Here is a 21744-nt window from a genome sequence, read left to right on the forward strand (position 1 = left end):
ATTGTATTGTGAAAGTTGTATCTTACAGATTGTGATACATTGAGTATATATAGTAGTTAGCACCGACCTAACTAATGTAACAAACTGATTAACAAACTGACAGCTGTACATCATTAAGCCTAACTAACTCTTAACTAACTGTAGTTATATTGTAACTGACTTGCTTATATCATCAATAATACCAAGAGTACACAACTCTTGATAGAGTCAATTATCAAATACACGGTCGTAATTCTTAATCCTATTAAAACGTGTATTTATGTTTCTTGATTCTATTAAATAACCCAATGTGTGTATATTATGGCAGCAAAAAATCCGATATGATTCGATATCCATTCCGAAAGTTTGGATTCTTGAAGTAGGAAAAGTAAGAAAAAAATATACGTATAAGCTTTACTTTGATTAATACTTTATAATGTTACCCGTGATTTACACGGATATAAAAACTAGTATAAATATTTAACGTATACTAAATTTAAAACAGATATTCCCATTCTAAACAATGATTTGCGTAAGAAAAGGGAGGAAGGAGGATATATGAGATTTGTTTCAATTGGTCTCCCTTGTGACGGGTTACCATTTGTGGCGGATATTTTGTGAGTTAAAATGGTAACAAAATGGGTTAGTGGAGAAAGGGGACCACATGAATAGTGTTGCAGAGAGAGAAAAAGTGGGTACTTTGTGAGGTAAAATGGTATCCGTTACTCTTGAGTGACGGATATATACCGTCACAAACAAGAATTTGTGGATTTGTTTTTATAGTGGGCATGACTTAAGAAAATCACTAAAAGAAAATCCAATGAACATGCCCTTTATTGTTGTAATCTAGTCTCACCACTCACCAGTAGTACACTTGTACTCTTAATTAATTAAATGGATCTCCAATCACCTTGGATATCAGTCCTACCATTCCTGCCGCCATTAATCAAGGGTTAGATTCCCTCGAGTTTATCACAAATTCTCATTTATGACGGTATTATTTTTTCTCTGGATATCAAAAAAATAGATCAAAGAAAGTAACCATAATACAAAATTTGGAGAGTTTCTAGTGATATCGCTATCTCATTTCTTTCTTTTAATCAAGATCGCAATACCCTTATCTTGTTAGGTTTATTATTGAAACCGTAATGTAATTCTATATACAAAAGCAATAATAGATCTAAGCATATATTAGAACAACGTGAGTAATTCTCGTGTTATGATTATATTTGGTGATGACATTGATCATAAAATTGTAAATTAATTTAGTGAACATGAATTTTATCTTCTAAAATTCTTATGTATATTCGCTTGTTTATTATTATTAACACATTTAGAATAGATACTTAAACTATTAACGAGAAGTCTATAACTCATAAAAATGATAATACATAAATTATCAACCATCAATGAAACACGATAATAAAACAGAATATCCAAATTTATGGCGGTTAGTTGTTACGGTTATTAAAAATAATAAGGGTTATTCTGTGTGATATCCTTGTATCTTTTTGATTTCTACATGATACTCCTTATCTTTTGAAAACATCATTGGTAACCCTAAATTTAATGAAAACTTCTTAAAATGACCAAAAAGCTCTAATCCGTCATTTTATGATTTTTTGGCGATAATTTGTCAATCTTTTCTCACAAATCCCGTTTCCTCAATCTTAAATATATCTTCTTATTAAATTTAACTATAAAAATACTCAAATTTTATTAGTTTGGGTATTTTGTGGACAATTTATAACATTTAGGAATACCTGTGATATTTTAAAAGATGAGGGTTACCAGGTAGAAATCCAAAAAATACGAGAATACCATGTAGAAAATCCCTAAAAATAAATATAAAGTTTAATTTTTCTCTAGTAGATCTCCTGAGAGACCGTATTCCATTAATTTAATGATATACATGGAAAATAAAAAACTAAATATCTCCCTTCTCATTAGTTGAGAGTTTTCTCGCTAACGCTATTAAAAGAACGTTTCTCCAAATTTTAAATTATTTTCCTGGGTGTCACTTTCACTCAGGTTGCATATATTGACCATATATGGAATTTTAACTAAGAGTCTATCCAAAGGGATCAGGATTTCAAATGAGTGATTCCACTTTTTGTCAAACTCAATCATCTCTTCTATTTTTGTACACTTATTTCTTCCCTTGATCTTTGGAACTTATCTTAATTCAGCTAAAATGTGTAAATTTAAGTGTTCATGATTTGAACAACTGGGTTGTTTTGTTTACATTTAGAGGTTAAAAAAATGATTGGGAAAGTAAATTTAATTACAACAATTATTGGTTTTGGGATTAGCTCTACTTTCATAGTGTTTATATGTACTAGACTTATTTGTGGCAGGCTTCGAGTGCCTGATCCAAGGACGGCCTCTGATACCGAAACCGAAACCGACATTGAGCAGGTATAATAATACTCCTTCTGTCCCGGTCTTTTATTTACTTATTCTAGTTTTAGCTGTCTGATTCATTTCTTTATCTTTATATATTAAGACTGCGTCGAATTAATAATTTACTCTTATCATCTTAATCACAATGCATATGAATTTGATGTTTTAGTATGTCATCAGTGATCAATTTTAGTTTAGATTAGCTCGCTACTTGATATGCAACATATGTTGATAGGTCTCAATGCCTTACTAGTCATGTGTTTTAAGTGATACGATCACTGAAATGGATGTTGGTGCAGATGCCGGCCAGCTTAGTAAGTCAATATAATAAGAATAAATATAATAGTTGGGCTTCAACCATCGCCTTAAGGTTTTGGTTGAAATGGTTCAAATCCTGGCAGCCTCCAATAACTCACGAAATAAAATTTCAGGTTTCAGCACATGGTTTGGGGGAACCTGTGCACTAACCACTCTTCAAGCCCAACGGGTATTCGAGTGAGGGGGCATAATAAAAATAAATATAATAGTTAGGCCTCAACCATCACCTTAAGGTTTTGGTTGAGATGGTTCACTATCACAATGAACTTATATTTATGATTTTGATTCAAAACTCGTTAGTATCAAAACCGTCATTGAAGAGACCACAGAAAGCTTGGATCAGATTGATCTAGCCTGAATAGTAGGACCTCACCTATTGCCACTGGTGATTGTTCCTTCGCGACCGAGTTACAAAGGCAATGAGCAAATCCACCCCTACTAGCCTATAATTCCGGATTTTCGATGGCATTCGTCAAAAAGACAATGGCATTTTTACTGCCTAATAGTTGATGATTCAAAGTTTTGGGGAGGACATTTGAAAGTTCCAAGTTGAAAATGCGTCCCAAAATATTAATAGAACTCATCCTGTGCTACCATAAGACCGTATTATCCGAAATTTGTCTGACAGATTAATTATTGTATAGATAAGTAGATCAATTTTGTAAGATCTATTCTGTTTTGAGAATCTTCTCAATGACGTCGTTATATTATCAGCTTTTTGCTTCACTGCCTGAGTGCCTGGTATACAGTTCTAGATTTAGCATTTTTTTTTCCTGCAATTTTCGGATCTATAAGTAATCCTGTAGTCTGTAGACAGAATTCCTTATTGAAGTTTCGTCAGTGTTAAATTCTTATGTTTGATAGCATACACTTGCAATTTATATGATAATGCTGTTCATTCTGTGAATTTACTGATAGCCAGAGCAAAGGATTGATGCTCGTCAACCAGTTGTGGTTGCTGCAATCCCAACAATGAAGTATCATCGTGACGCTTTTGCTTTCGATGAAGATGCACAGTGAGTAGTCCTTGCCAAAACATTTAGTGCATGTTTGGTACAGGCAATCCTCATTACAGTTTAATAATTATACAATCTGGTTGAGAATGAATGGAAGGAGGGGCCGCGAGGAGTAGCATGTAGTTCATATAACCGAAATTAAGCCAAGACGACTGATTGAGTGATTTCGATATAAGAATTAAACTGATCTTTAATACTCCGTACAATGATTACATGTAATGTTCGTCTTTTGCATTTAGGAGCCTAATTAATGCTGGTAATTACTCTGCTGTTACTGTTATCAGGTGCTCGATATGTTTAGGGGAATACCAAGAAAAAGAAGTGCTAAGAATAATGCCGAAATGTGGTCACAGTTTTCATCTTTCCTGCATTGATCTCTGGCTAATCAAGCAAGCTACCTGTCCTGTTTGTCGTCTTCCCGTCTGAGACTCTTCCGATCAAAACCATGCCAGGTCCGTCTTAGTTAACGTCTCTGTCGCCTCACTGTCTAATGATCATGGCACTAATACCAGCAAGACATGCTCTAGGAACTACTGCAAGTAACCTACCCAACCACCAATCAACATCCCGATAGACTATAGATGTTAACTAGCTTAGCTGGTAAAGTCATTGAAGACTTGAAGAGGTTGTGATGTCTTGTGTGATACGCGTATTGATTTTAAGCATTTCTTAGAGACGGTATTTGTTGCGATTTTGGGCGGTTTTCAGACATTGTTATACAGGCAAGGCAACTTAGACTGGCATACCACATTCAGAATGTACATGTGTGATTCATATCTGTAATTTTGAGTCAAACGATAGTTTCTCTTGTGACGGACATTCCTAGTAACTCGTCTTAAATGAAAATTTGTGTCCAGAAATATTCATACTTAGGCCACGTTATTTTGGACTTAATTTCAGCTTATTTCAGTTTAGTTTCAGTTTTCAGTCAGCTCATTTTTTCACAAATTAACTCTTATTCCAATTCAGTTTAATACAATTGTGCTCAATTAAGTTCAGTTCAGCCTTTTTTAGCCGAACAGAACAAAAGTTAGACGCTTCTAAATAAGACACGTAGCGTATACACGTCTCATAAACACTTACATGCATGGTGACACCTTTGCATAAAAATCCACATGCATATGCTTTTTACTTTTGATTTTTTCTTATTTATTTGATTCAACAATTAGAAATCATATAAAACAAAAAAAAAAATCACACAAAAACACTCACAAACTCCAACAATCACAGTTAAAAATTGAGTAAAAATCAAACAAAACTAAAAGATAACAACAAAATAATGCCTGCAAATCAAATAAACAACATTAGAAATAATAATATTGATAATACCAACTTATTAACCCAAGAAATTGATGAAGAAAGCCCAATGTTTAGGAGGAGAAGAATAGATGAACAACAAGGAGAAGCCCAACAAGAACGGCCCAAGCCCAAAAGCCCAACATGGAAAGGAGAGCATGCAAAGAGTATAGTGTATGGAGGGTTAGATGCAATTGTTACTTGTTTTTCACTAATTTCGTCTATCTCAAGTGGTGGGAAGATGTCGTCGGTCGACGTACTCGTATTAGGGTTTGCTAATCTTGTAGCGGATGGGATATCGATGGGGTTTGGTGATTATGTTAGTAGTAGTACTGAAAAGAAGATGGGTGATATGGAGAAAGATGTAACTCAATGGGAAGTTGATAATAATGGTGTTTCGGAAATGAGAAATTTAGTTAGGCGGTATCGTGATCTTGGGATGGATCCTCATGATGCCGCTACGGTATTAAGTTTTTATTTTGCTCTTCCTTTTGGTATTTAGATCAACATTGTTAATTTGTTATGGGTTGCTTAGGCAGTAGAGGCGCTTTTCCCAGCTGAAAAATTAAAAAAAATCGAAATTTTTAGTTAAATTTTCGAAAATTTTGGGATTAAGGCTCTGATGTTGTTGCTCTTCGAAAATTTTAAGTTTTCATTATATCATTTTACTCGTCCAGACGTCTGTGTTTGCCTCTGCTGAAATTTTTCGCCCCCTAACTGTAAGTAGTAGGTAGATTATACGTCTGATGTATAACTACCAATTCATTAGTTTCTGAGCATTATAACAAAATTTTTGAGTTTTGTTTTAAAAATTCTGAGTTTTAATATAAAGTTTATGAGTTTATTCATTTGAACATTAAGTTCTAGAAAATTACAATAAATTCAAAAACATTACTAATAAATTTAGTAAAATTTGAGTTTTAAAGGAAAAAAAAATAAAATCTAACTTATAAATTTTAATAAGCTCAAAAAAAATATATACATATGCTAAAAAAACAAATAAAGTTTGAGGTAATAAGCTCAAAAAATATACATATATTCTCAAAAAGAAAAAGGTTAGAGGTAGTATGTCCGATGTATGTTCCTTTTTCTCAACTGTAAGTCCCAGCTCTCCTAGTGTGCCGCCTATGACAATGTGTTTTTTTTTTTTTTTTTTTTTTTTTTAGAAAAAGTTTAGGTCAAATGGTACTACTTACTCCTTACTAGTCCAAGTTAAGGACAGACCACCGACCTCTTTGAGGGCTTACACGGGTTTCTACAAATTGCCTACTAACAGGTAGCTAAATTAATGTAATTAGTCTCATTATAAACGGGTATATACATCTAAAGATGTATAAGGTCAAATATATTACCACTTTTATAATAAGTCAACCCTATCATTCCAATTGTTGTTTTTCTTATTATGAAACTTATTATGAAATTGGTGACATATTTGATCCGTTTACAACTTTAGACGGATAGTGTCCGTCTAAAGTGAGATTTTGTGAAATTAGTGTTAAAGTAGGATTGAGAAAGTTCTTTTAGTTACATTTTCGAAATGTTTTGGAGTTTTCCTTATATCATTACTCGTCCAAACGTCTTGTTGGCCCTTTTGAAATTTTTCGCTCCTAATCGTAAATCCTAACTCTCCTAGTGTGCCTATGACAATTGTTTTTTTTTTTTTAGAGAAAGTTTAGGTCAAATGGTACTCGTTAAGGCTCAAGTTAAGGACAGACCACCAGCCTCTTTGAGAGCTTACACGGGTTTTTACATATTGTCAACTAACAGTTAGCTAAATTAGTGTTGAGTAGGATTGACGAAGTTCTTTAAATGTTGAATGCAATTATTCTGGTACAAAATGTCTTGTGAATCTCACTTTATATTCCGTAAGAACAGGTAGTAAACATATTTTCCAAGTACAAAAACATAATGGTAGAAGAAGAAATGATGGGACAAAAGGGAATTCTACCCTCAAACCAAGATGAAAAGCCATGGAAGAGCGGCCTAGTCACCTTCACTTCCTTCCTACTCTTCGGATCCGCCCCACTTCTTTCCTTCATCATCCTCATTCCGTTCACCAACGACGACAACATCAAATTCATAGGAGCATGCATCCTCTCTGCATTGGCCCTTGCTCTTCTCGGACTAGCCAAAGCGAAAATTTCTGGTGAAGGGTACGGTTTCTCGGCCCTGGTTACGCTTTGCAACGGTGCCATTGCGGCTGGCACGGCTTATGCTATCGGATGGACTCTTAGGAATGTGGCCGGCCTCGAAGAGCCTTGAAATTGGTAGAAATCATCTTATGTTCTAATTATATGTAGTTCTGAATTCTGATGTAGTTCTAATTTGTAGCATACATATGTGAGGATATATAATGGCTCTAATCTTGGGGACACTATTAAATCTTGTAGGGTGGTAACCTTAAAATTTTGGGTGATGACCTTGTAATAGAATGTGTTCTTAAACAGCTATGCCATTTATGTTTTTATTTACTCCCCCGTCAATTTGATTACATTGAATTTGTTTATACGGAGTATATTTGATCGACATATTTTTAACAAACAAAAAGTAACAAAACCCCCTTTTAAAAAAAGGGTTTTTCTGGACATAGGTTAAGAAAGCCAAAAAAAGAAAGAATTTAATGATGTTTTTATGGAAAATTATAATATACAATTACTTTTACTTTTTTTCCTAAGGAAAACATTTAAATCTTTCTATTTTTACTTTTTTAACCTATGCCAGTGGGCATAGGATAGAAAATCCGTTAAAAAAAATAAAAATGTGAACAAATAATTGGACTAGTGAGGCCTTCATTTACTTAAGGAAATAAGTCGGACTTAAGAGTCTAAGATGTTTTAAAGTTAAAACCTTTTACACTATTCTTTTTATTTTAATTGTATTTAAAGTTGTTATCAGTAAGTCTTAATAAGTTAAGACTGTCTAAAACAATAATTTATGTGTACTTGTAACGATTATTAGAGTGCACATGGCTACCATTTACAGGGTTTGGAGGGGGGAAAATGTTGGTGGGCCGACTTGAACGGGCTCCATTGCGTAAACCGTTGACCGTCGAAAAACAAATAGAAAAAATAAAAATTGATCAGACCCGCCCCTCGTGGACCGGTCATGGGCCATGCACGACAGCACGAGACAACCTGTACCCGACCGGCCGGATCCGCTCCCTTACATGGGCCAGATACGGGTCCCAATCCGCACCAACTATCTCTATCTGCAAGAATGAACTTTATGACTCATCAACATCATGGCCATTGGTGATAATGCCAATACTAGATAACCTCAACTACTCAGCAATATGAATCCATGATTCGATACATGGGTCCATAATTGATAAGTCATATCCACTAAAAACAAGTTGCAAAGAGTAAATCTGTAATCCCACTCTCATTTACGATACTCTTCTACTAGTCCTCTACGGAACCACACTCTACTCCAAGTATTATATTCCTAGTACCAAGTTCTTAGTCATCGCTTAAACACGTGGATTCTTGTTTTAAATGGGTATATTTGTCTTAATAATGAAACAAATCAAACGAATAGATAGAACAAAGAGTAAAATATCTCGAGATTGGCAGTAAATTTGTCTCATATATTATGGAGTATTAGTTATAGAGAAAAGTAAACTTAGAACTCTCAATATCTTGTCCATGACTCCATGGGTCATAGATAGAGATGGTACTTGGTCACTCCGGTCGGATTAGCTCTAGTTAGGTTTGTGCCGGTCAACTAGTTTGGGTTTGGGTTATTATCGAATGATTAGTCGAGTTAAGTTGGTTTTCAGTTATTATTTTGAGTTATGTTATCGAAGTTTTTACCGATATTTTCTTCCTAGATTTATTCTTAGTTGCATTTATTTTAGTTTTAAATTAAAACAATTAAGAAAAAATACAATTCAAAATCATTAGGAGTGTAATTAAAGCCTATTGTTATCCACAATCGGGTTGAGCCATTACGATGTCGAGGTCAGCTACCATTCAATTCAAGTTGGGACAAACAAAGGTTATTTTTATTCATCATTTAACCTTAGATCAGGTCGAGCCGATTTCAATTCACCAAATTTCCATATTCGATCAGGTTAAATATTAAACGTTTTCAATTGATTCCTGAGTCGAGTCAACTTTTGTCGACCTTAATGAGAATAGTGCGTCTTGCTTTAGACGGTTGTTTCCCGTCTGAAATAAGATGGGCAACATGTTGTAATTTTACAATAAAATGTTATTTTATGATAACATATTACCATTATTTGTTCACATCATTTTCAGGGTAAAAAAATGACACCTCTCGTGATAATATTTTGTGGATTAAATGGTTACATTTTCTTAAAAAATGACAACATTTTGTCGGTCTTATTTCAGACAGGAAAACCGCCCGTCTGTGATCAGAATTTGTGTAATGAGAAAGCCAATAGTAATAGATAACCTCACTTTATTACTCTACCCCACTCCGACTAATAATATTCGTACCCCCCAAACCCTGTTTATCAGTAATTCAGTAATCAGTACTACTCACTTAAACCGTAAAACCAAACCCAAAACCCTGTTTATTTATCTCCTTTACTACTCTAAACCCTTCTTCCTCATTTCAGCAGCCAACATATACAAACACATACATCTCCTCTCTTCCTCTTCCTATCCCATTACTTTCCCTTCTTCCCCATTTTCTCTCCTTAAATTTGCAGACTTTTCCCCTAATTCAATCCCCAAATCAAAACCCTAAAAATGGGTTACTGTATGCACCATTTATCTAACAACCTAATCTCAACCCCATCTCTAAAAAAACCCTTCTTCTCCACCTCAAATTCCCATCTTTACACTCGTTTCACCTCAAAAAACGCATCTTTTCCCTCCCACGTATCCCTCTCAATCCGGACCCCACGTGGGTCCCCACTAATCCGGGTTCAATGCCAATCCAAACCCAAAACCGAAACCGACCCGGGTCGAAAGATTGGGAAGCGGACCGATTTGAAGAAGATTCTGATATTGGGTGCAGGACCAATTGTAATAGGTCAAGCTTGCGAATTCGATTATTCCGGTACACAAGCATGTAAAGCATTAAAGGAAGAAGGGTATGAAGTTGTTTTAATTAATTGTAATCCTGCTACTATTATGACTGATCCTGATTTAGCTGATAGAACTTATATTACTCCCTTAACCCCTGATTTAGTTGAACAAATTTTAGAAAAGGAACGACCTGATGCATTATTGCCTACAATGGGGGGACAAACTGCTTTGAATTTGGCCGTTGCGTTGGCCGAAAATGGTGCATTAGATAGATATGGGGTTGAATTGATTGGTGCTAAGTTAGATGCTATTAAGAAGGCTGAAGATAGGGAGTTGTTTAAGGATGCTATGAAGAATATTGGTGTAAAGACGCCTCCTTCGGGTATTGGGACGACTATTGATGAGTGTATCGCGATTGGTAATGAGATTGGGGAGTTTCCTTTGATTATTAGGCCGGCGTTTACGTTAGGTGGGACGGGAGGGGGTATTGCGTATAATAAGGAGGAGTTTGAGGTGATTTGTAAGTCGGGTTTGGCCGCGAGTTTGACTAATCAGGTTTTGGTGGAGAAGTCTTTGTTGGGTTGGAAGGAGTATGAGCTTGAGGTTATGAGGGATTTGGCTGATAATGTTGTGATTATTTGTTCTATTGAGAATATTGATCCTATGGGGGTTCATACTGGGGATTCTATTACAGTCGCTCCTGCTCAGACTTTGACTGATAAGGAGTATCAGCGACTTAGGGATTATTCCATTGCTATTATTAGGGAGATTGGTGTTGAATGTGGTGGGTCTAATGTTCAGTTTGCTGTTAATCCCGTGGATGGTGAGGTGATGGTCATTGAGATGAATCCTAGGGTTTCGAGATCGTCTGCTTTGGCATCTAAGGCTACTGGTTTTCCGATTGCCAAGATGGCTGCTAAGCTTTCGGTTGGTTATTCTCTTGACCAGATTCCAAATGACATTACTCGGAAAACTCCAGCGAGTTTTGAGCCCTCAATTGATTATGTCGTGACCAAGGTGAGTATCTAGGTTCTGATGAAATGTTTAAAGTACCATTCTGCAAATTATGTTCATTATTTTGCTTACTTTCCTTTTTTTTTTTTACTTGTTGATTTTTTCTACACTGAGAAGACTGTATTTTTGGATGTCTATTGTCTAAAGTGCCTTCCTTACTGTTTTTCGACCAATGACCCAATGGAAGGAAAATAAATGACAACTTATGCTTTATGACAGCGACAGTGAATAACCTTATGTTGTTTATGCTTGCCTTTGAACTTCAGTATGCCTTTACTTTGCCAACAAACTACTAGTGGTAAGATGTGCACCATAAATACCAGCTACAAGTTTATGTTTGTTTTATTTTGGAACTTGGTAAGGCTACTTGCAGTATAACAAAATAAGGAAATATTATCCTATCCTTGGCTGTGTAGGATTCACATGGAAGAATCTTTATGCCATGCCTAATAAGAGGAGCTTGGACTAGATCAGTGTCATTCCCATATAAGCTTTCTTGTTTGATGTCTTTCCCCTGGATTTCGAGCAGTTATATACATGTATTCTGATAATTAAATAATGTAAAATTTAAACCAGAAAATATGAGTAGATTGTCTAACTGTGATCTGATGTATTTTGAATTCCCTTATTGTGCCAGCTTTTTGAATCTAACGGGTGTTGAATTTGACTATTGTTCATTTTTTCATATGATTTGATTCAGTTATCTCACAAGTAATTCCCTGTTTCTATTGCAGATTCCTCGTTTTGCATTTGAAAAGTTCCCTGGTTCTCAACCAATCCTCACGACTCAAATGAAGTCTGTTGGTGAAGCCATGGCCTTGGGTCGCACATTTCAGGAGTCTTTTCAAAAGGCAGTGAGATCTTTAGAACTTGGCTACTCTGGATGGGGTTGTGCCCAAATTAAGGAGTTGGATTGGGATTGGGAACAGTTGAAATATAACATTCGTGTTCCAAACCCTGATCGTATCCATGCTGTATATGCTGCAATGAAAAAAGGCATGAAAGTTGATGAAATTTTCGAGTTGAGTTTCATTGATAAATGGTTTCTTACCCAACTTCGAGAACTAGTTGACGTGGAGCAATACCTTTTGTCTCAAAAATTGTCTGATCTGACAAAAGAGGATTTTCAGGAGATAAAGAAAAGAGGTTTTAGTGATAAGCAGATAGCTTTTGCTACTAAATCAACCGAGAAGGAAATCCGATCAAAGAGGTTATCCTTTGGTGTCTCACCCGCTTACAAGCGTGTGGATACTTGTGCTGCAGAATTTGAGGCTAATACCCCCTACATGTATTCGTCTTATGATTTTGAGTGTGAATCAGCACCCACTCAAAAGAAAAAGGTTTTGATTCTAGGCGGTGGACCTAACCGTATTGGCCAGGGGATTGAGTTTGACTACTGTTGCTGCCATACCTCATTCGCCCTTCAGGTATGTAGTTCTTAACTTCATACAACTCTTTAAAAGGCATTTCTAAGTCTCAAGCCCTTCAGTTATTGTGTGTATACTCATGTACTAATATATAATTTCTTGGTGTTGTGTGATTTCATGTTCTGCATCTTGCATACTCTCGGGCATTATATGTAGCATCTCTCTGTGCTATGTTAAGCTGTGGACTTTAATGGTCTGTGATCAGTGAGGGGTTCTCGAAATTTGCTGCTTATAAAACCTTAACAATTAACATAAGCCTGAAAGTCTGAGACTTTGTCATGCCGATCAGTTAATGTCGATTTTCTTAGTTGGCAACTTGTTTGATGATGGCATTTTTGTAAGAGCAGGCAATCAAACTGCTGCGTATTGCATATTAATTCATTAATTTAGGACCTAGAATGCTGCTCCACTCTTTAACTGCGCCATTGTGTGATGAAACGGTTGATAGTTTAAAATCATATGTTGTTGCTACTTATATGTGCTTCTTCCAGTTGGGAATTGAGATATGGAATTATGGACCGTGAATTACATTTTTGTCTCTTGACTCGTGTTGTTGAACAACATTAATGATCTCATGTGCTGTCTAAGGCAGTGGTTTTAGACTGATTCCCGTGCCTGTTGACGTACGCATCTCGAGCTCGTTTTATGCTTCTATCACTTTTACTGGCTGCTTTTTTTGTGCTTTTTTGAGCCCGAGAATTGCTATACTCAGTATTTTTTGTTGTGTAATTGTTTTTTGTTTTTTGCTGTTAACTTGTTTGGGTCTTTGCAGGATGCTGGATATGAGACTATCATGATGAACTCAAACCCTGAGACAGTATCTACAGACTATGACACAAGTGATAGGCTCTACTTCGAACCTCTTACAGTTGAAGATGTTCTGAACATCATTGATCTTGAACGACCTGATGGCATAATAGTACAATTTGGTGGGCAGACCCCCTTGAAGCTTGCTTTACCAATTCAGCAGTATTTGGATGAGCACAAGCCCATGAGTGCCAGTGGGTCAGGTCCAGTTCGTATATGGGGAACATCGCCCGACTCGATCGATGCAGCTGAGGACAGGAAACGGTTTAATGCTATCTTGGACGAGCTAAAGATCGAACAGCCAAAGGGAGGCATTGCTAGGAGTGAAGCTGATGCTCTAGCAATTGCGGCCGATATTGGCTATCCTGTTGTTGTGAGGCCTTCTTATGTTTTGGGCGGTCGGGCAATGGAGATTGTGTATAATGACGAAAAATTAGCGAAGTATCTAGAGAATGCCGTTGAGGTGGACCCTGAGCGTCCCGTGTTGGTTGACCGTTACCTGATCGATGCTATTGAAATTGATATCGATTGTTTGGCCGACTCATATGGCAATGTGGTCATTGGTGGGATTATGGAGCACATTGAGCAGGCTGGGGTCCACTCCGGTGACTCAGCCTGCTTTCTTCCAACCAAAACAATTTCATCTTCATGTTTAGAGACAATCAGATCTTGGACCATGAAATTGGCCAAGAGGCTGAATGTTTGTGGGCTCATGAACTGTCAATATGCTATTACAACTTCCGGGGAGGTTTTCTTGCTCGAGGCTAACCCTCGTGCATCTCGTACGGTCCCGTTCGTGTCCAAGGCAATCGGACACCCATTAGCTAAGTATGCTTCCTTGGTCATGTCCGGGAAGTCTCTCGGTGATCTTAACTTCACTAAAGAGGTCATCCCGAAACACGTGTCAGTCAAGGAAGCGGTCCTACCATTTGAGAAATTCTCGGGATGTGATGTATTATTGGGCCCTGAGATGCGGAGCACTGGTGAAGTAATGGGTATTGCTAGTGACTTCTCCTTGTCCTTTGCTTTGGCTCAAATTGCAGCAGGTCAGAAGCTCCCATTTTCTGGCACTGTCTTCCTGAGTTTGAATGACTTGACCAAACCCCACCTCCCAGCCATTGCCAAGGCCTTCCTTGAACTCGGCTTCAACATCGTCTCGACTTCTGGGACAGCCCGCATTCTGGAATTAGAAGGTATACCAGTCGAGCGTGTGTTAAAGATGCATGAAGGAAGACCACACGCAGGCGACATGGTCACCAACGGTCAAATCGACTTGATGGTAATAACAAGCTCTGGCGACGCACTTGATCAGATAGACGGGAGGGAGCTCCGAAGAATGGCTCTCGCTTACAAGGTTCCTATCATAACCACAGTTGCAGGAGCTCTAGTCACGGCCGATGCAATTAAGAGCTTGAAGGCTAGCCCTTTGAAAATGTATGCTCTGCAGGATTTCTTCGAGGACAATGCAGGAATTGATGCCCCTAAGAAACTGCAATCTGTACCTTAGTCATTATTTCAGTAACGCGTTCGAGGTAAGGTAATAACAACTGCCTGTCAATTGTGTTATTCTAGACACAAGTAAAACATCTTTTGAAGTTATCCTTGTTTTGTTAGTCATTTTTATTGTATTGTATCATAAATTGTATTTGTAGCAATGCTACTAGACTTAGCTCCAAGTGTTAACCGCGAGTGTGCCGGAGTCTGAGGCACTATTTTTTTCTTTCAAAATTGCTTGTTTAAAAGCTGTTGCCACTTATTTCTTCTATTTGGTTTATATTGTCCTCGTTTGACTAGAGGTCGTATATGAGATTTGTGATGGAATATCATTATTACAGGGTCGAGATAACACATTACCTTCGCCATTCTCTCTTCGCTTGTGTAGTATCAACTGATTTAGGAGGCATATTAGGGAGTACTTGATACAATACATGAATACATGTTACTGAGGAAAAATATGTATTGCGAAAATTGAAGTCTTTTAATCCATTAAAGTAACTAATGATACACATGGTGTATGCCCAATTTAAAAGCGATAGCATGATGAATAAATTAAATTACTCGGGCCTTGCTCTCAATTTTCTTTTTCATTTCCAGGTAAATTTATAACCATCCGATTAAACCTGGAGTTAATCCAGACCATTGAAAAGGTAATGGATCTTTATTTCCTTTTAAGAAATAGAGTATGCCAGAATATATTTTTCTTTGTAGGTGAAATGGTGAAATTATTTTGAGTAGGCATGGCACAAACTCTTGGTTACGACTTAAAAAAATAATTTTTTTTCATATAGAACGTCTTGACAAGATTTTTATGTGAAAATAAAAAATCATTATAATTTGAACTCGTAATCGAGAATTATGTGACGTTAAGTTTTTTCGCAGAATAAATTTGACTGATTAGAACTCTTGGTTACAAGTTTCGAAAGCGGTGTCTTTTTTTTTCTAATTTATCGTTTTAACGAGTTTTTTGGTTTGCAACACAAATATACTCCCTCCTATTCTAGATAAGTGTCTCATTGTAGGAATGACACGGGAATTAAAGAAATGAGTTAAATAATGTAAAGTATTGTGGTGGAGTGAGCTAATTGAAGAGAGGGAAAGTATTGTGGGGTATTATTGTGAGTAAAGTGATTAAAATAAGTATTGTTTTGGGTTAAGGTGAGGTATTGTTGTGGGGTTGGAGTGATTAAAATAAGTATAAAAGTTTACCAAAAATAGTCAATGGGACATTATTGTGAATAGACGAAAATGGACAATGGAACACTTATGTAGAATAGGAGGGAGTACTATTTTTAAACTTGTAGTCAAGAAACTCGAGTCTTGACTTAGGATTAGTCAACGTTTTTTCTAAGATATGGATATAAATGAGAAAATGAATGGATTATACGTACTACCACTAATTATAGTTTTTGAGCATTTGATAAGCAATAAACTAGGTCGCTAAAATACTAGAATTAAGCTACCAAATTAACAATTTATAAGCCAAACTATACTCTAGATTACTCTAAATTATAAAATAATATAGTGCAAGTAAGGGTCGGTCCCAAGAGAAGGTCTTTTAAGCTAAAAACTTGAAATGTAAACTATTGACTACTAATGACAAAGCTATAGACAAACAATGGTTATTCACAATGGCAAACAAATAGAGAGACATGAAAAGGGGGGTTTTTGAGTTGATTGGAAACATGGAACAAAATAAAATTTGCAATCTTAGTCTAACAAGCAATTTAACAAACACTTGGTGAGTATGATGATTCAATAATTAAGAGAACTTGGTGCAATCCTTCCTTAGTAACCAACAATGGTAAAGTTTGACTCTTTTATAATTCTTCTCCTAATTTCTACCCAATACTATCAAGTCAAGATGATAACAAGCACAAATTAAACCATCTATGCATGTCCTTCAAGTTTAACCAACAATTCATTAAACCATGAGTGGAAGTTAAGCATGAGCATTAAAGATAAGCCAAGACAAGAAGCTAGGATCAATTCTCACAAGATTAAACCATACAAGAGAGAAAAGACATGAAATTTCCTACCTATTGCATGAATCCTTTAAACCAAATCAACATACAACAAGCTTGCTCCAAACAATCCTAGATAGATTAAACCATTTCTCTAGAATTTGCACTAGTTGAACAACTATCAAGCATGGATGGCCAACCCAAACATAAACTCATTCAACATGAAGATTAAGCATAAGGAAAGATCATTAGATAAATAAAAGGAGATTAAAAGAGTCTTACAATACCAAAGTTGGAGACTTTGGATGAATTACACCAAGATGGGAAGGATTTAGCCTTCCATAGTCTTCAAAACCCAAAGAAATAAAGAAAGATTACAACTTTGCATCCACATAGTCCTCTAAATTATTACAAGATTAAACCCTAAGAATGAGATTAAAAGAGATGATATGATGGTAGGTGATAATCCCAGGTCTTCAAACTCTCGGGTATTTATAGGCCTTCCCGAAAACCTAGAAAGATTTCCACTTAAGAAGCCCACGAAGAAGATTAGAAAAACCCGTAAAGCAGGGATGCGCAGGCTGCGCAAGAACTGTTCATGCCTGCGCATTTTTGCGCACCTGCGCACCCTGTTTGCGCAGTCGCGCACGATCTCGCACTCGAACTTCTATTTCCCACGAGCTAGACCTCTTCAATTGCCTTCATTTCTTCTAGTCTTCATTCCTACTTCTCCCAACTGATTTCCGGGTTACAAGTGATCCTCTTGTGCCTTGCCTTGACCTTTGAAAGGTGCTCTAATGCCACTCGGGTTCCATGCATAAGGATTGAGTGCCCAACCGAGTAAAAATGCACAAGTTACCACCATATAACCGATTGCCAATTGTTAGGAAAAGTGTACCAAAAGACCCATATTAAAAGACACGAGGGTGATAAAATCGCCCTCTTAGACCGACACAATACATAACTATCAGCATTGTAATAAAATTTTTGAGTTTTGTTTTAAAAATTATGAGTTTTACTATAAAGTTTTTGAGTTTATTCAATTAAACATTAAGCTCAAAAAATTACAATAAAACTCAAAAAAATTACATATAACCTTATTTAAATTTAAGTTGAGATGGGAAAAAAATTAAAATTTAACTTATTAACTTTAATAAGCTCAGAAAAAATACATATATGCACAAAAATAAATAAAGTTTGAGGTAATAAGCTCAAAAACAAATAAAACCTGAGGTAGTATATCCAATATATGTTCCTTTTTCTTGTAATTAAGTGATAAGATTTTTTTTTTTTGGTGGGATGGGGGGAAAGCAGGTTAATTTTTCCACATTTCATTTAAATATATACATTTATTCAAAGTTCTTTTACATATCTTGAAGAAACGTGCAAAAATAACTTGAAGTTCAAACTTAGTTTACAATGAAAATCCTTTTTACATACGTATTTCTCAAAAGTCTACATAAGAAAATCTCCATATCTCGCGTCATGTATACAGTTTTCCAATATACGGCTTATATTGCTCTAAAATTAGAATTAAAAAACTTGACAAAATAGTCACGAATGTTTACATGAACAGGAAAAAATCGTTACAAGTACACTTCCAAATAGATTGCACCAAAGTGTACACATAGTGTTGAATTCAGAAAAGAAAATGTCTTACATTGTGACAAATACAAGAGTTCATAGTTGATACTGTGACAAAGGGCCATAATTGCAAATGAATGGCCCCAAAACTACCAATAAGTTTTCCTCAAGACGACGCTATCCGTTTTAAGCTTAAAACGAGTCAATTACATATCATTTGTGTATACCAATCGTTGGTTGGCGCAGTGGTAGCATGGGGCTGCGCTTGGTAGGGAGGTCTGCGGATCGATCCCCCACAACTGCGATTGGGAGGGGTTTAAATACCGTAATCCTTGGACACGCCCCGAATCCGGATTAGTCGGCCCAATGTGGTTCGGATTACCGGATGGTTTAGACCAAATTAAAAAAACATATCACTTGTGTATATAATACGAGTAATGCATTAGGCAAAAAATAATATATTTGTATTATACTCGTAAGTGGTACAGTATTATAGTTAACCCATTTTAAACTTAAAACAAATAATATCATCTTAAACGAGAATTTGTAAAAAACAAAACCTCCTAAATCTCTAAACTAACACCTTCATAAACTTCATTTATAAACTAAAGAGTAGTCCGTAATAATATGCAGGCTTGAGGCTCTTCATACTATCCAAAGGCCATTTCTTCTTTCTTCTCTCCTTTTGTGTTGGAAGGTCCATGCACGATCGGATAAGTGATACAGTCTGCATGCTTTGCTAATCTTTTGGAACTGATTTGGTAGGTTCACTTCATTCCTCATTCTATATTATATTATACTAGTTTTAGCCCGTGCAAAAAATGCACGGATTTGACATATATTATTCTCAAAATAATAATACAATAATTTAATATATAGTGTCAATAATGATAAGACTATGTTACAAATTATGCTTTGGATATAATTTCACGTGATTGAATATTAAAAATACTTTTAAATTCAAAAGTATTGAAAATAAATGATGCATAATTATTATTTAAATGCTTGTGACATGTTGATATAAGTCGTTATGTAAATTAATACTTATAAGCCCAAAGTAAAACGAACCATAATCTGAACACCCATAATGAAAACCTAAACCCACAAAAATCAAAATATATATATATATATATATATATATATATATATATATATATATATATATATATATATATATATAAGTATTCATGACCGCAAATAATTAAACTAAGCATAAATAAACCCTAAACTAACCACTCATAATGAAAATCCAAACCCACCCCACTTTAATGCTTACGGAGTACATTTTTTATATCAGAATCAATTTACTCACTTTCTCCTTCCCGTCTCCTAGCTCCCTCTGCCTACCCATCTCACTCTTACTTTCCTTTCATTTTTTCAATTTTCAATTTTCACTAAATCTAATCATCTCATTTTTTCACAATTATCTACCTTCATCATCCATCTCTAATTTTTGTTCTATTTTTTTTAGCACCATATGCGATTTACATAAAAAAGAACTTCAATAACTATTATAGATTCATGTAAGTATGCTACAATCAAATATCTGAGTATTTTTAAAATTTAAATTAACTATTTACTCTCAGTTGTTTTGTAAATTGATTTTTCACGATTATATTTTCTGTTGTTTAGTAAATCGATTTTTCACAATAATAAATCATTTGCATGTGATATTTAGTAAATATATTTTCTATTTAATGCTTCATATTAGTAAATGTTATATTCTGCTAGAATTTTCAAACACTACTACGGAGTATTCTATAACTTTTTTGATAATATTGTTATTTTTAATGTCATTTATCTTTTAAATTTTTTTGTTACAAATATTCCTTATAATTGTTTTGGAAACAATAACTACAAAAGATTTTTTTTTTTTTAGAATTATTTGTTTCGATCAATAGTTAAATATGATAATTTATTTTATAAATATATATCATGATTTTATAAAGAACAAAAATAAATGTTCAGTTATTGAATTTTTTTTTCCTATTTTTATCAAATTATTTTTTAAAATTGACTAATTATTTAAGATATTTTTATTTATTATTTGATACATTTTATCTTTTTCAATTTAAAAAAAAAAGTCAATTTGTATGTACTTCATTTTTATTTCAATAATAAATAATTTAATACTTACTTCGTATATATATATCAGACTTTTAAATGATTTTTTTTTTCAATTTCTGGATCCAGTTTTAACTGTCCATTTTTTTATGTTAGAAATTAAATCGAGGAAGTAATAATAAAACTATAAAAGTATAATGGAGTGTAACATATTTACTTGATAAAAATATGATAGACTAATTAAATATGTACATGCTAATTAAATATTTACATAGAACATGGGGGGCCCTACTTTAAAAAAAAAATCATTCTCCTCAAATCAAGGAACCAATAGGATTGGTTAAATGGCTTAGCTTTTATAGATAGAGGATTATATTATATTATATTATATTATATTTCTATTTGACGGTCTCGATTATTTGCTTACATATTTCATTTTAGAGCGTCTCATTCATTTGTTTACGTTTCTATATTAGTTATCTCGTAAGATTTTGTATGTATAATTTAATCATAAACAGTTAGGCTTAAACTATTAATTCGGGTCGGTTCTAGGGTCAGTCTTTTCGGGTCGGGTTAATCGGGTCGAGTCAGTTTGGGCCGGGTAAGTTCGGATCTCTCATTGATTTTAGGTTAATTCGGGTCGGGTCGGGTCGGGTCATTTTCGGGTTTGTTGGTAGGCTCTGTTCGAGTCAAGCGGGTCAGGTTATTTCGGGTCGGATCATTGTTCGGGTCATGAGTAAGAGAGAAAAAGTCATTTTAAGTCTTTTCGGTTCAATCACAGTTATGTTTTGTCGGGTCATTTTCAGGTTGGGTGGTTTCAGATCGGGTCATTTTAGAGTCGGGTCAATTACAGTTCAAGAAAGCTCGGGTCGGGACAATTCGGGTTTCGGGTCACATTCGGGTGATGTAGTTCGGGTCAATTTCGGGTCTTGGGTCAACCTTTTCGGATCGGGCCAATCGGGTTGAGTTGCTTTTTCCAGGTCCTTACAGAGTTACAGTCCTCCACTCCTATATATACAGTCTGTATAACTAGACCTGGTAAAACGGGTCACCGGGTCGGGTTCAGGTCGAGCCAATTCGGGTCTCTCATATTATCGGGTTATTCCGGGTCGGGTCGTTTCGGGTTTCGAGTGTTTCTCGGGTATGTAGGTCGGGTCATTTTCGGGTCAAGCGGGTCGGGTTATTTCGGGTTCGGGTCATTTTCGGGTCATAATTAAGAAAGAAAAGAGTATGTTTAGTATTATTACCTATTTTTAGGTCAGTTTTGATAAATGATTCTTTATTTTTAACATTAACAATATTAAATGTACTTTTAAATTAGTCATTTTAAGTTACTTTGTTCAATTAGAGTTGTGTTTTGTCGGGTTGTTTTCGGGCT

At 35.3% G+C, this 21744-nt stretch overlaps 3 protein-coding genes across 3 annotated transcripts; all 3 read left to right on the forward strand.

Moving 5' to 3' along the window:
• The first annotated feature begins 2050 nt into the window (after positions 1–2050).
• Positions 2051–4610, forward strand: LOC141605149 (E3 ubiquitin-protein ligase RING1-like). The gene is made up of 3 exons (XM_074423813.1): positions 2051–2397; positions 3619–3716; positions 4001–4610. Exons 1-3 carry the CDS (start codon positions 2242–2244, stop codon positions 4140–4142), a joined length of 396 nt encoding a protein of 131 aa, XP_074279914.1. The 5' UTR covers positions 2051–2241; the 3' UTR covers positions 4143–4610.
• A 311-nt stretch (positions 4611–4921) lies between these two features.
• LOC141607337 (uncharacterized) lies at positions 4922–7487 on the forward strand. The gene is made up of 2 exons (XM_074426692.1): positions 4922–5475; positions 6888–7487. The coding sequence occupies exons 1-2, from the start codon at positions 4996–4998 to the stop codon at positions 7272–7274; spliced, it is 867 nt and encodes a 288-aa protein (XP_074282793.1). The 5' UTR covers positions 4922–4995; the 3' UTR covers positions 7275–7487.
• Positions 7488–9431: 1944 nt separating this feature from the next.
• Positions 9432–14999, forward strand: LOC141605150 (carbamoyl phosphate synthase arginine-specific large chain, chloroplastic). The gene is made up of 3 exons (XM_074423814.1): positions 9432–11026; positions 11758–12450; positions 13223–14999. The coding sequence occupies exons 1-3, from the start codon at positions 9728–9730 to the stop codon at positions 14762–14764; spliced, it is 3534 nt and encodes a 1177-aa protein (XP_074279915.1). The 5' UTR covers positions 9432–9727; the 3' UTR covers positions 14765–14999.
• Positions 15000–21744: the final 6745 nt, after the last annotated feature.

The sequence above is a fragment of the Silene latifolia genome, chromosome 10 (assembly GCF_048544455.1).
Source record: "Silene latifolia isolate original U9 population chromosome 10, ASM4854445v1, whole genome shotgun sequence".
Taxonomy (NCBI): domain Eukaryota; kingdom Viridiplantae; phylum Streptophyta; class Magnoliopsida; order Caryophyllales; family Caryophyllaceae; genus Silene; species Silene latifolia.

What these genes read in the sequence shown, in the direction of transcription:
- LOC141605149 (XM_074423813.1), top strand. Translation starts at nt 2,242, where the DNA reads ATGATTGGGAAAGTAAATTTAATTACAACAATTATTGGTTTTGGGATT. An exon ending in CCGAAACCGACATTGAGCAG is followed by an intron (nt 2,398 to 3,618) that starts GTATAATAATAC and finishes ATTTACTGATAG; the next exon opens with CCAGAGCAAAGGATTGATGC. An exon ending in GCTTTCGATGAAGATGCACA is followed by an intron (nt 3,717 to 4,000) that starts GTGAGTAGTCCT and finishes TACTGTTATCAG; the next exon opens with GTGCTCGATATGTTTAGGGG.
- LOC141607337 (XM_074426692.1), top strand. Translation starts at nt 4,996, where the DNA reads ATGCCTGCAAATCAAATAAACAACATTAGAAATAATAATATTGATAAT. An exon ending in ATCCTCATGATGCCGCTACG is followed by an intron (nt 5,476 to 6,887) that starts GTATTAAGTTTT and finishes CCGTAAGAACAG; the next exon opens with GTAGTAAACATATTTTCCAA.
- LOC141605150 (XM_074423814.1), top strand. Translation starts at nt 9,728, where the DNA reads ATGGGTTACTGTATGCACCATTTATCTAACAACCTAATCTCAACCCCA. An exon ending in TTGATTATGTCGTGACCAAG is followed by an intron (nt 11,027 to 11,757) that starts GTGAGTATCTAG and finishes TTTCTATTGCAG; the next exon opens with ATTCCTCGTTTTGCATTTGA. An exon ending in ATACCTCATTCGCCCTTCAG is followed by an intron (nt 12,451 to 13,222) that starts GTATGTAGTTCT and finishes GGGTCTTTGCAG; the next exon opens with GATGCTGGATATGAGACTAT.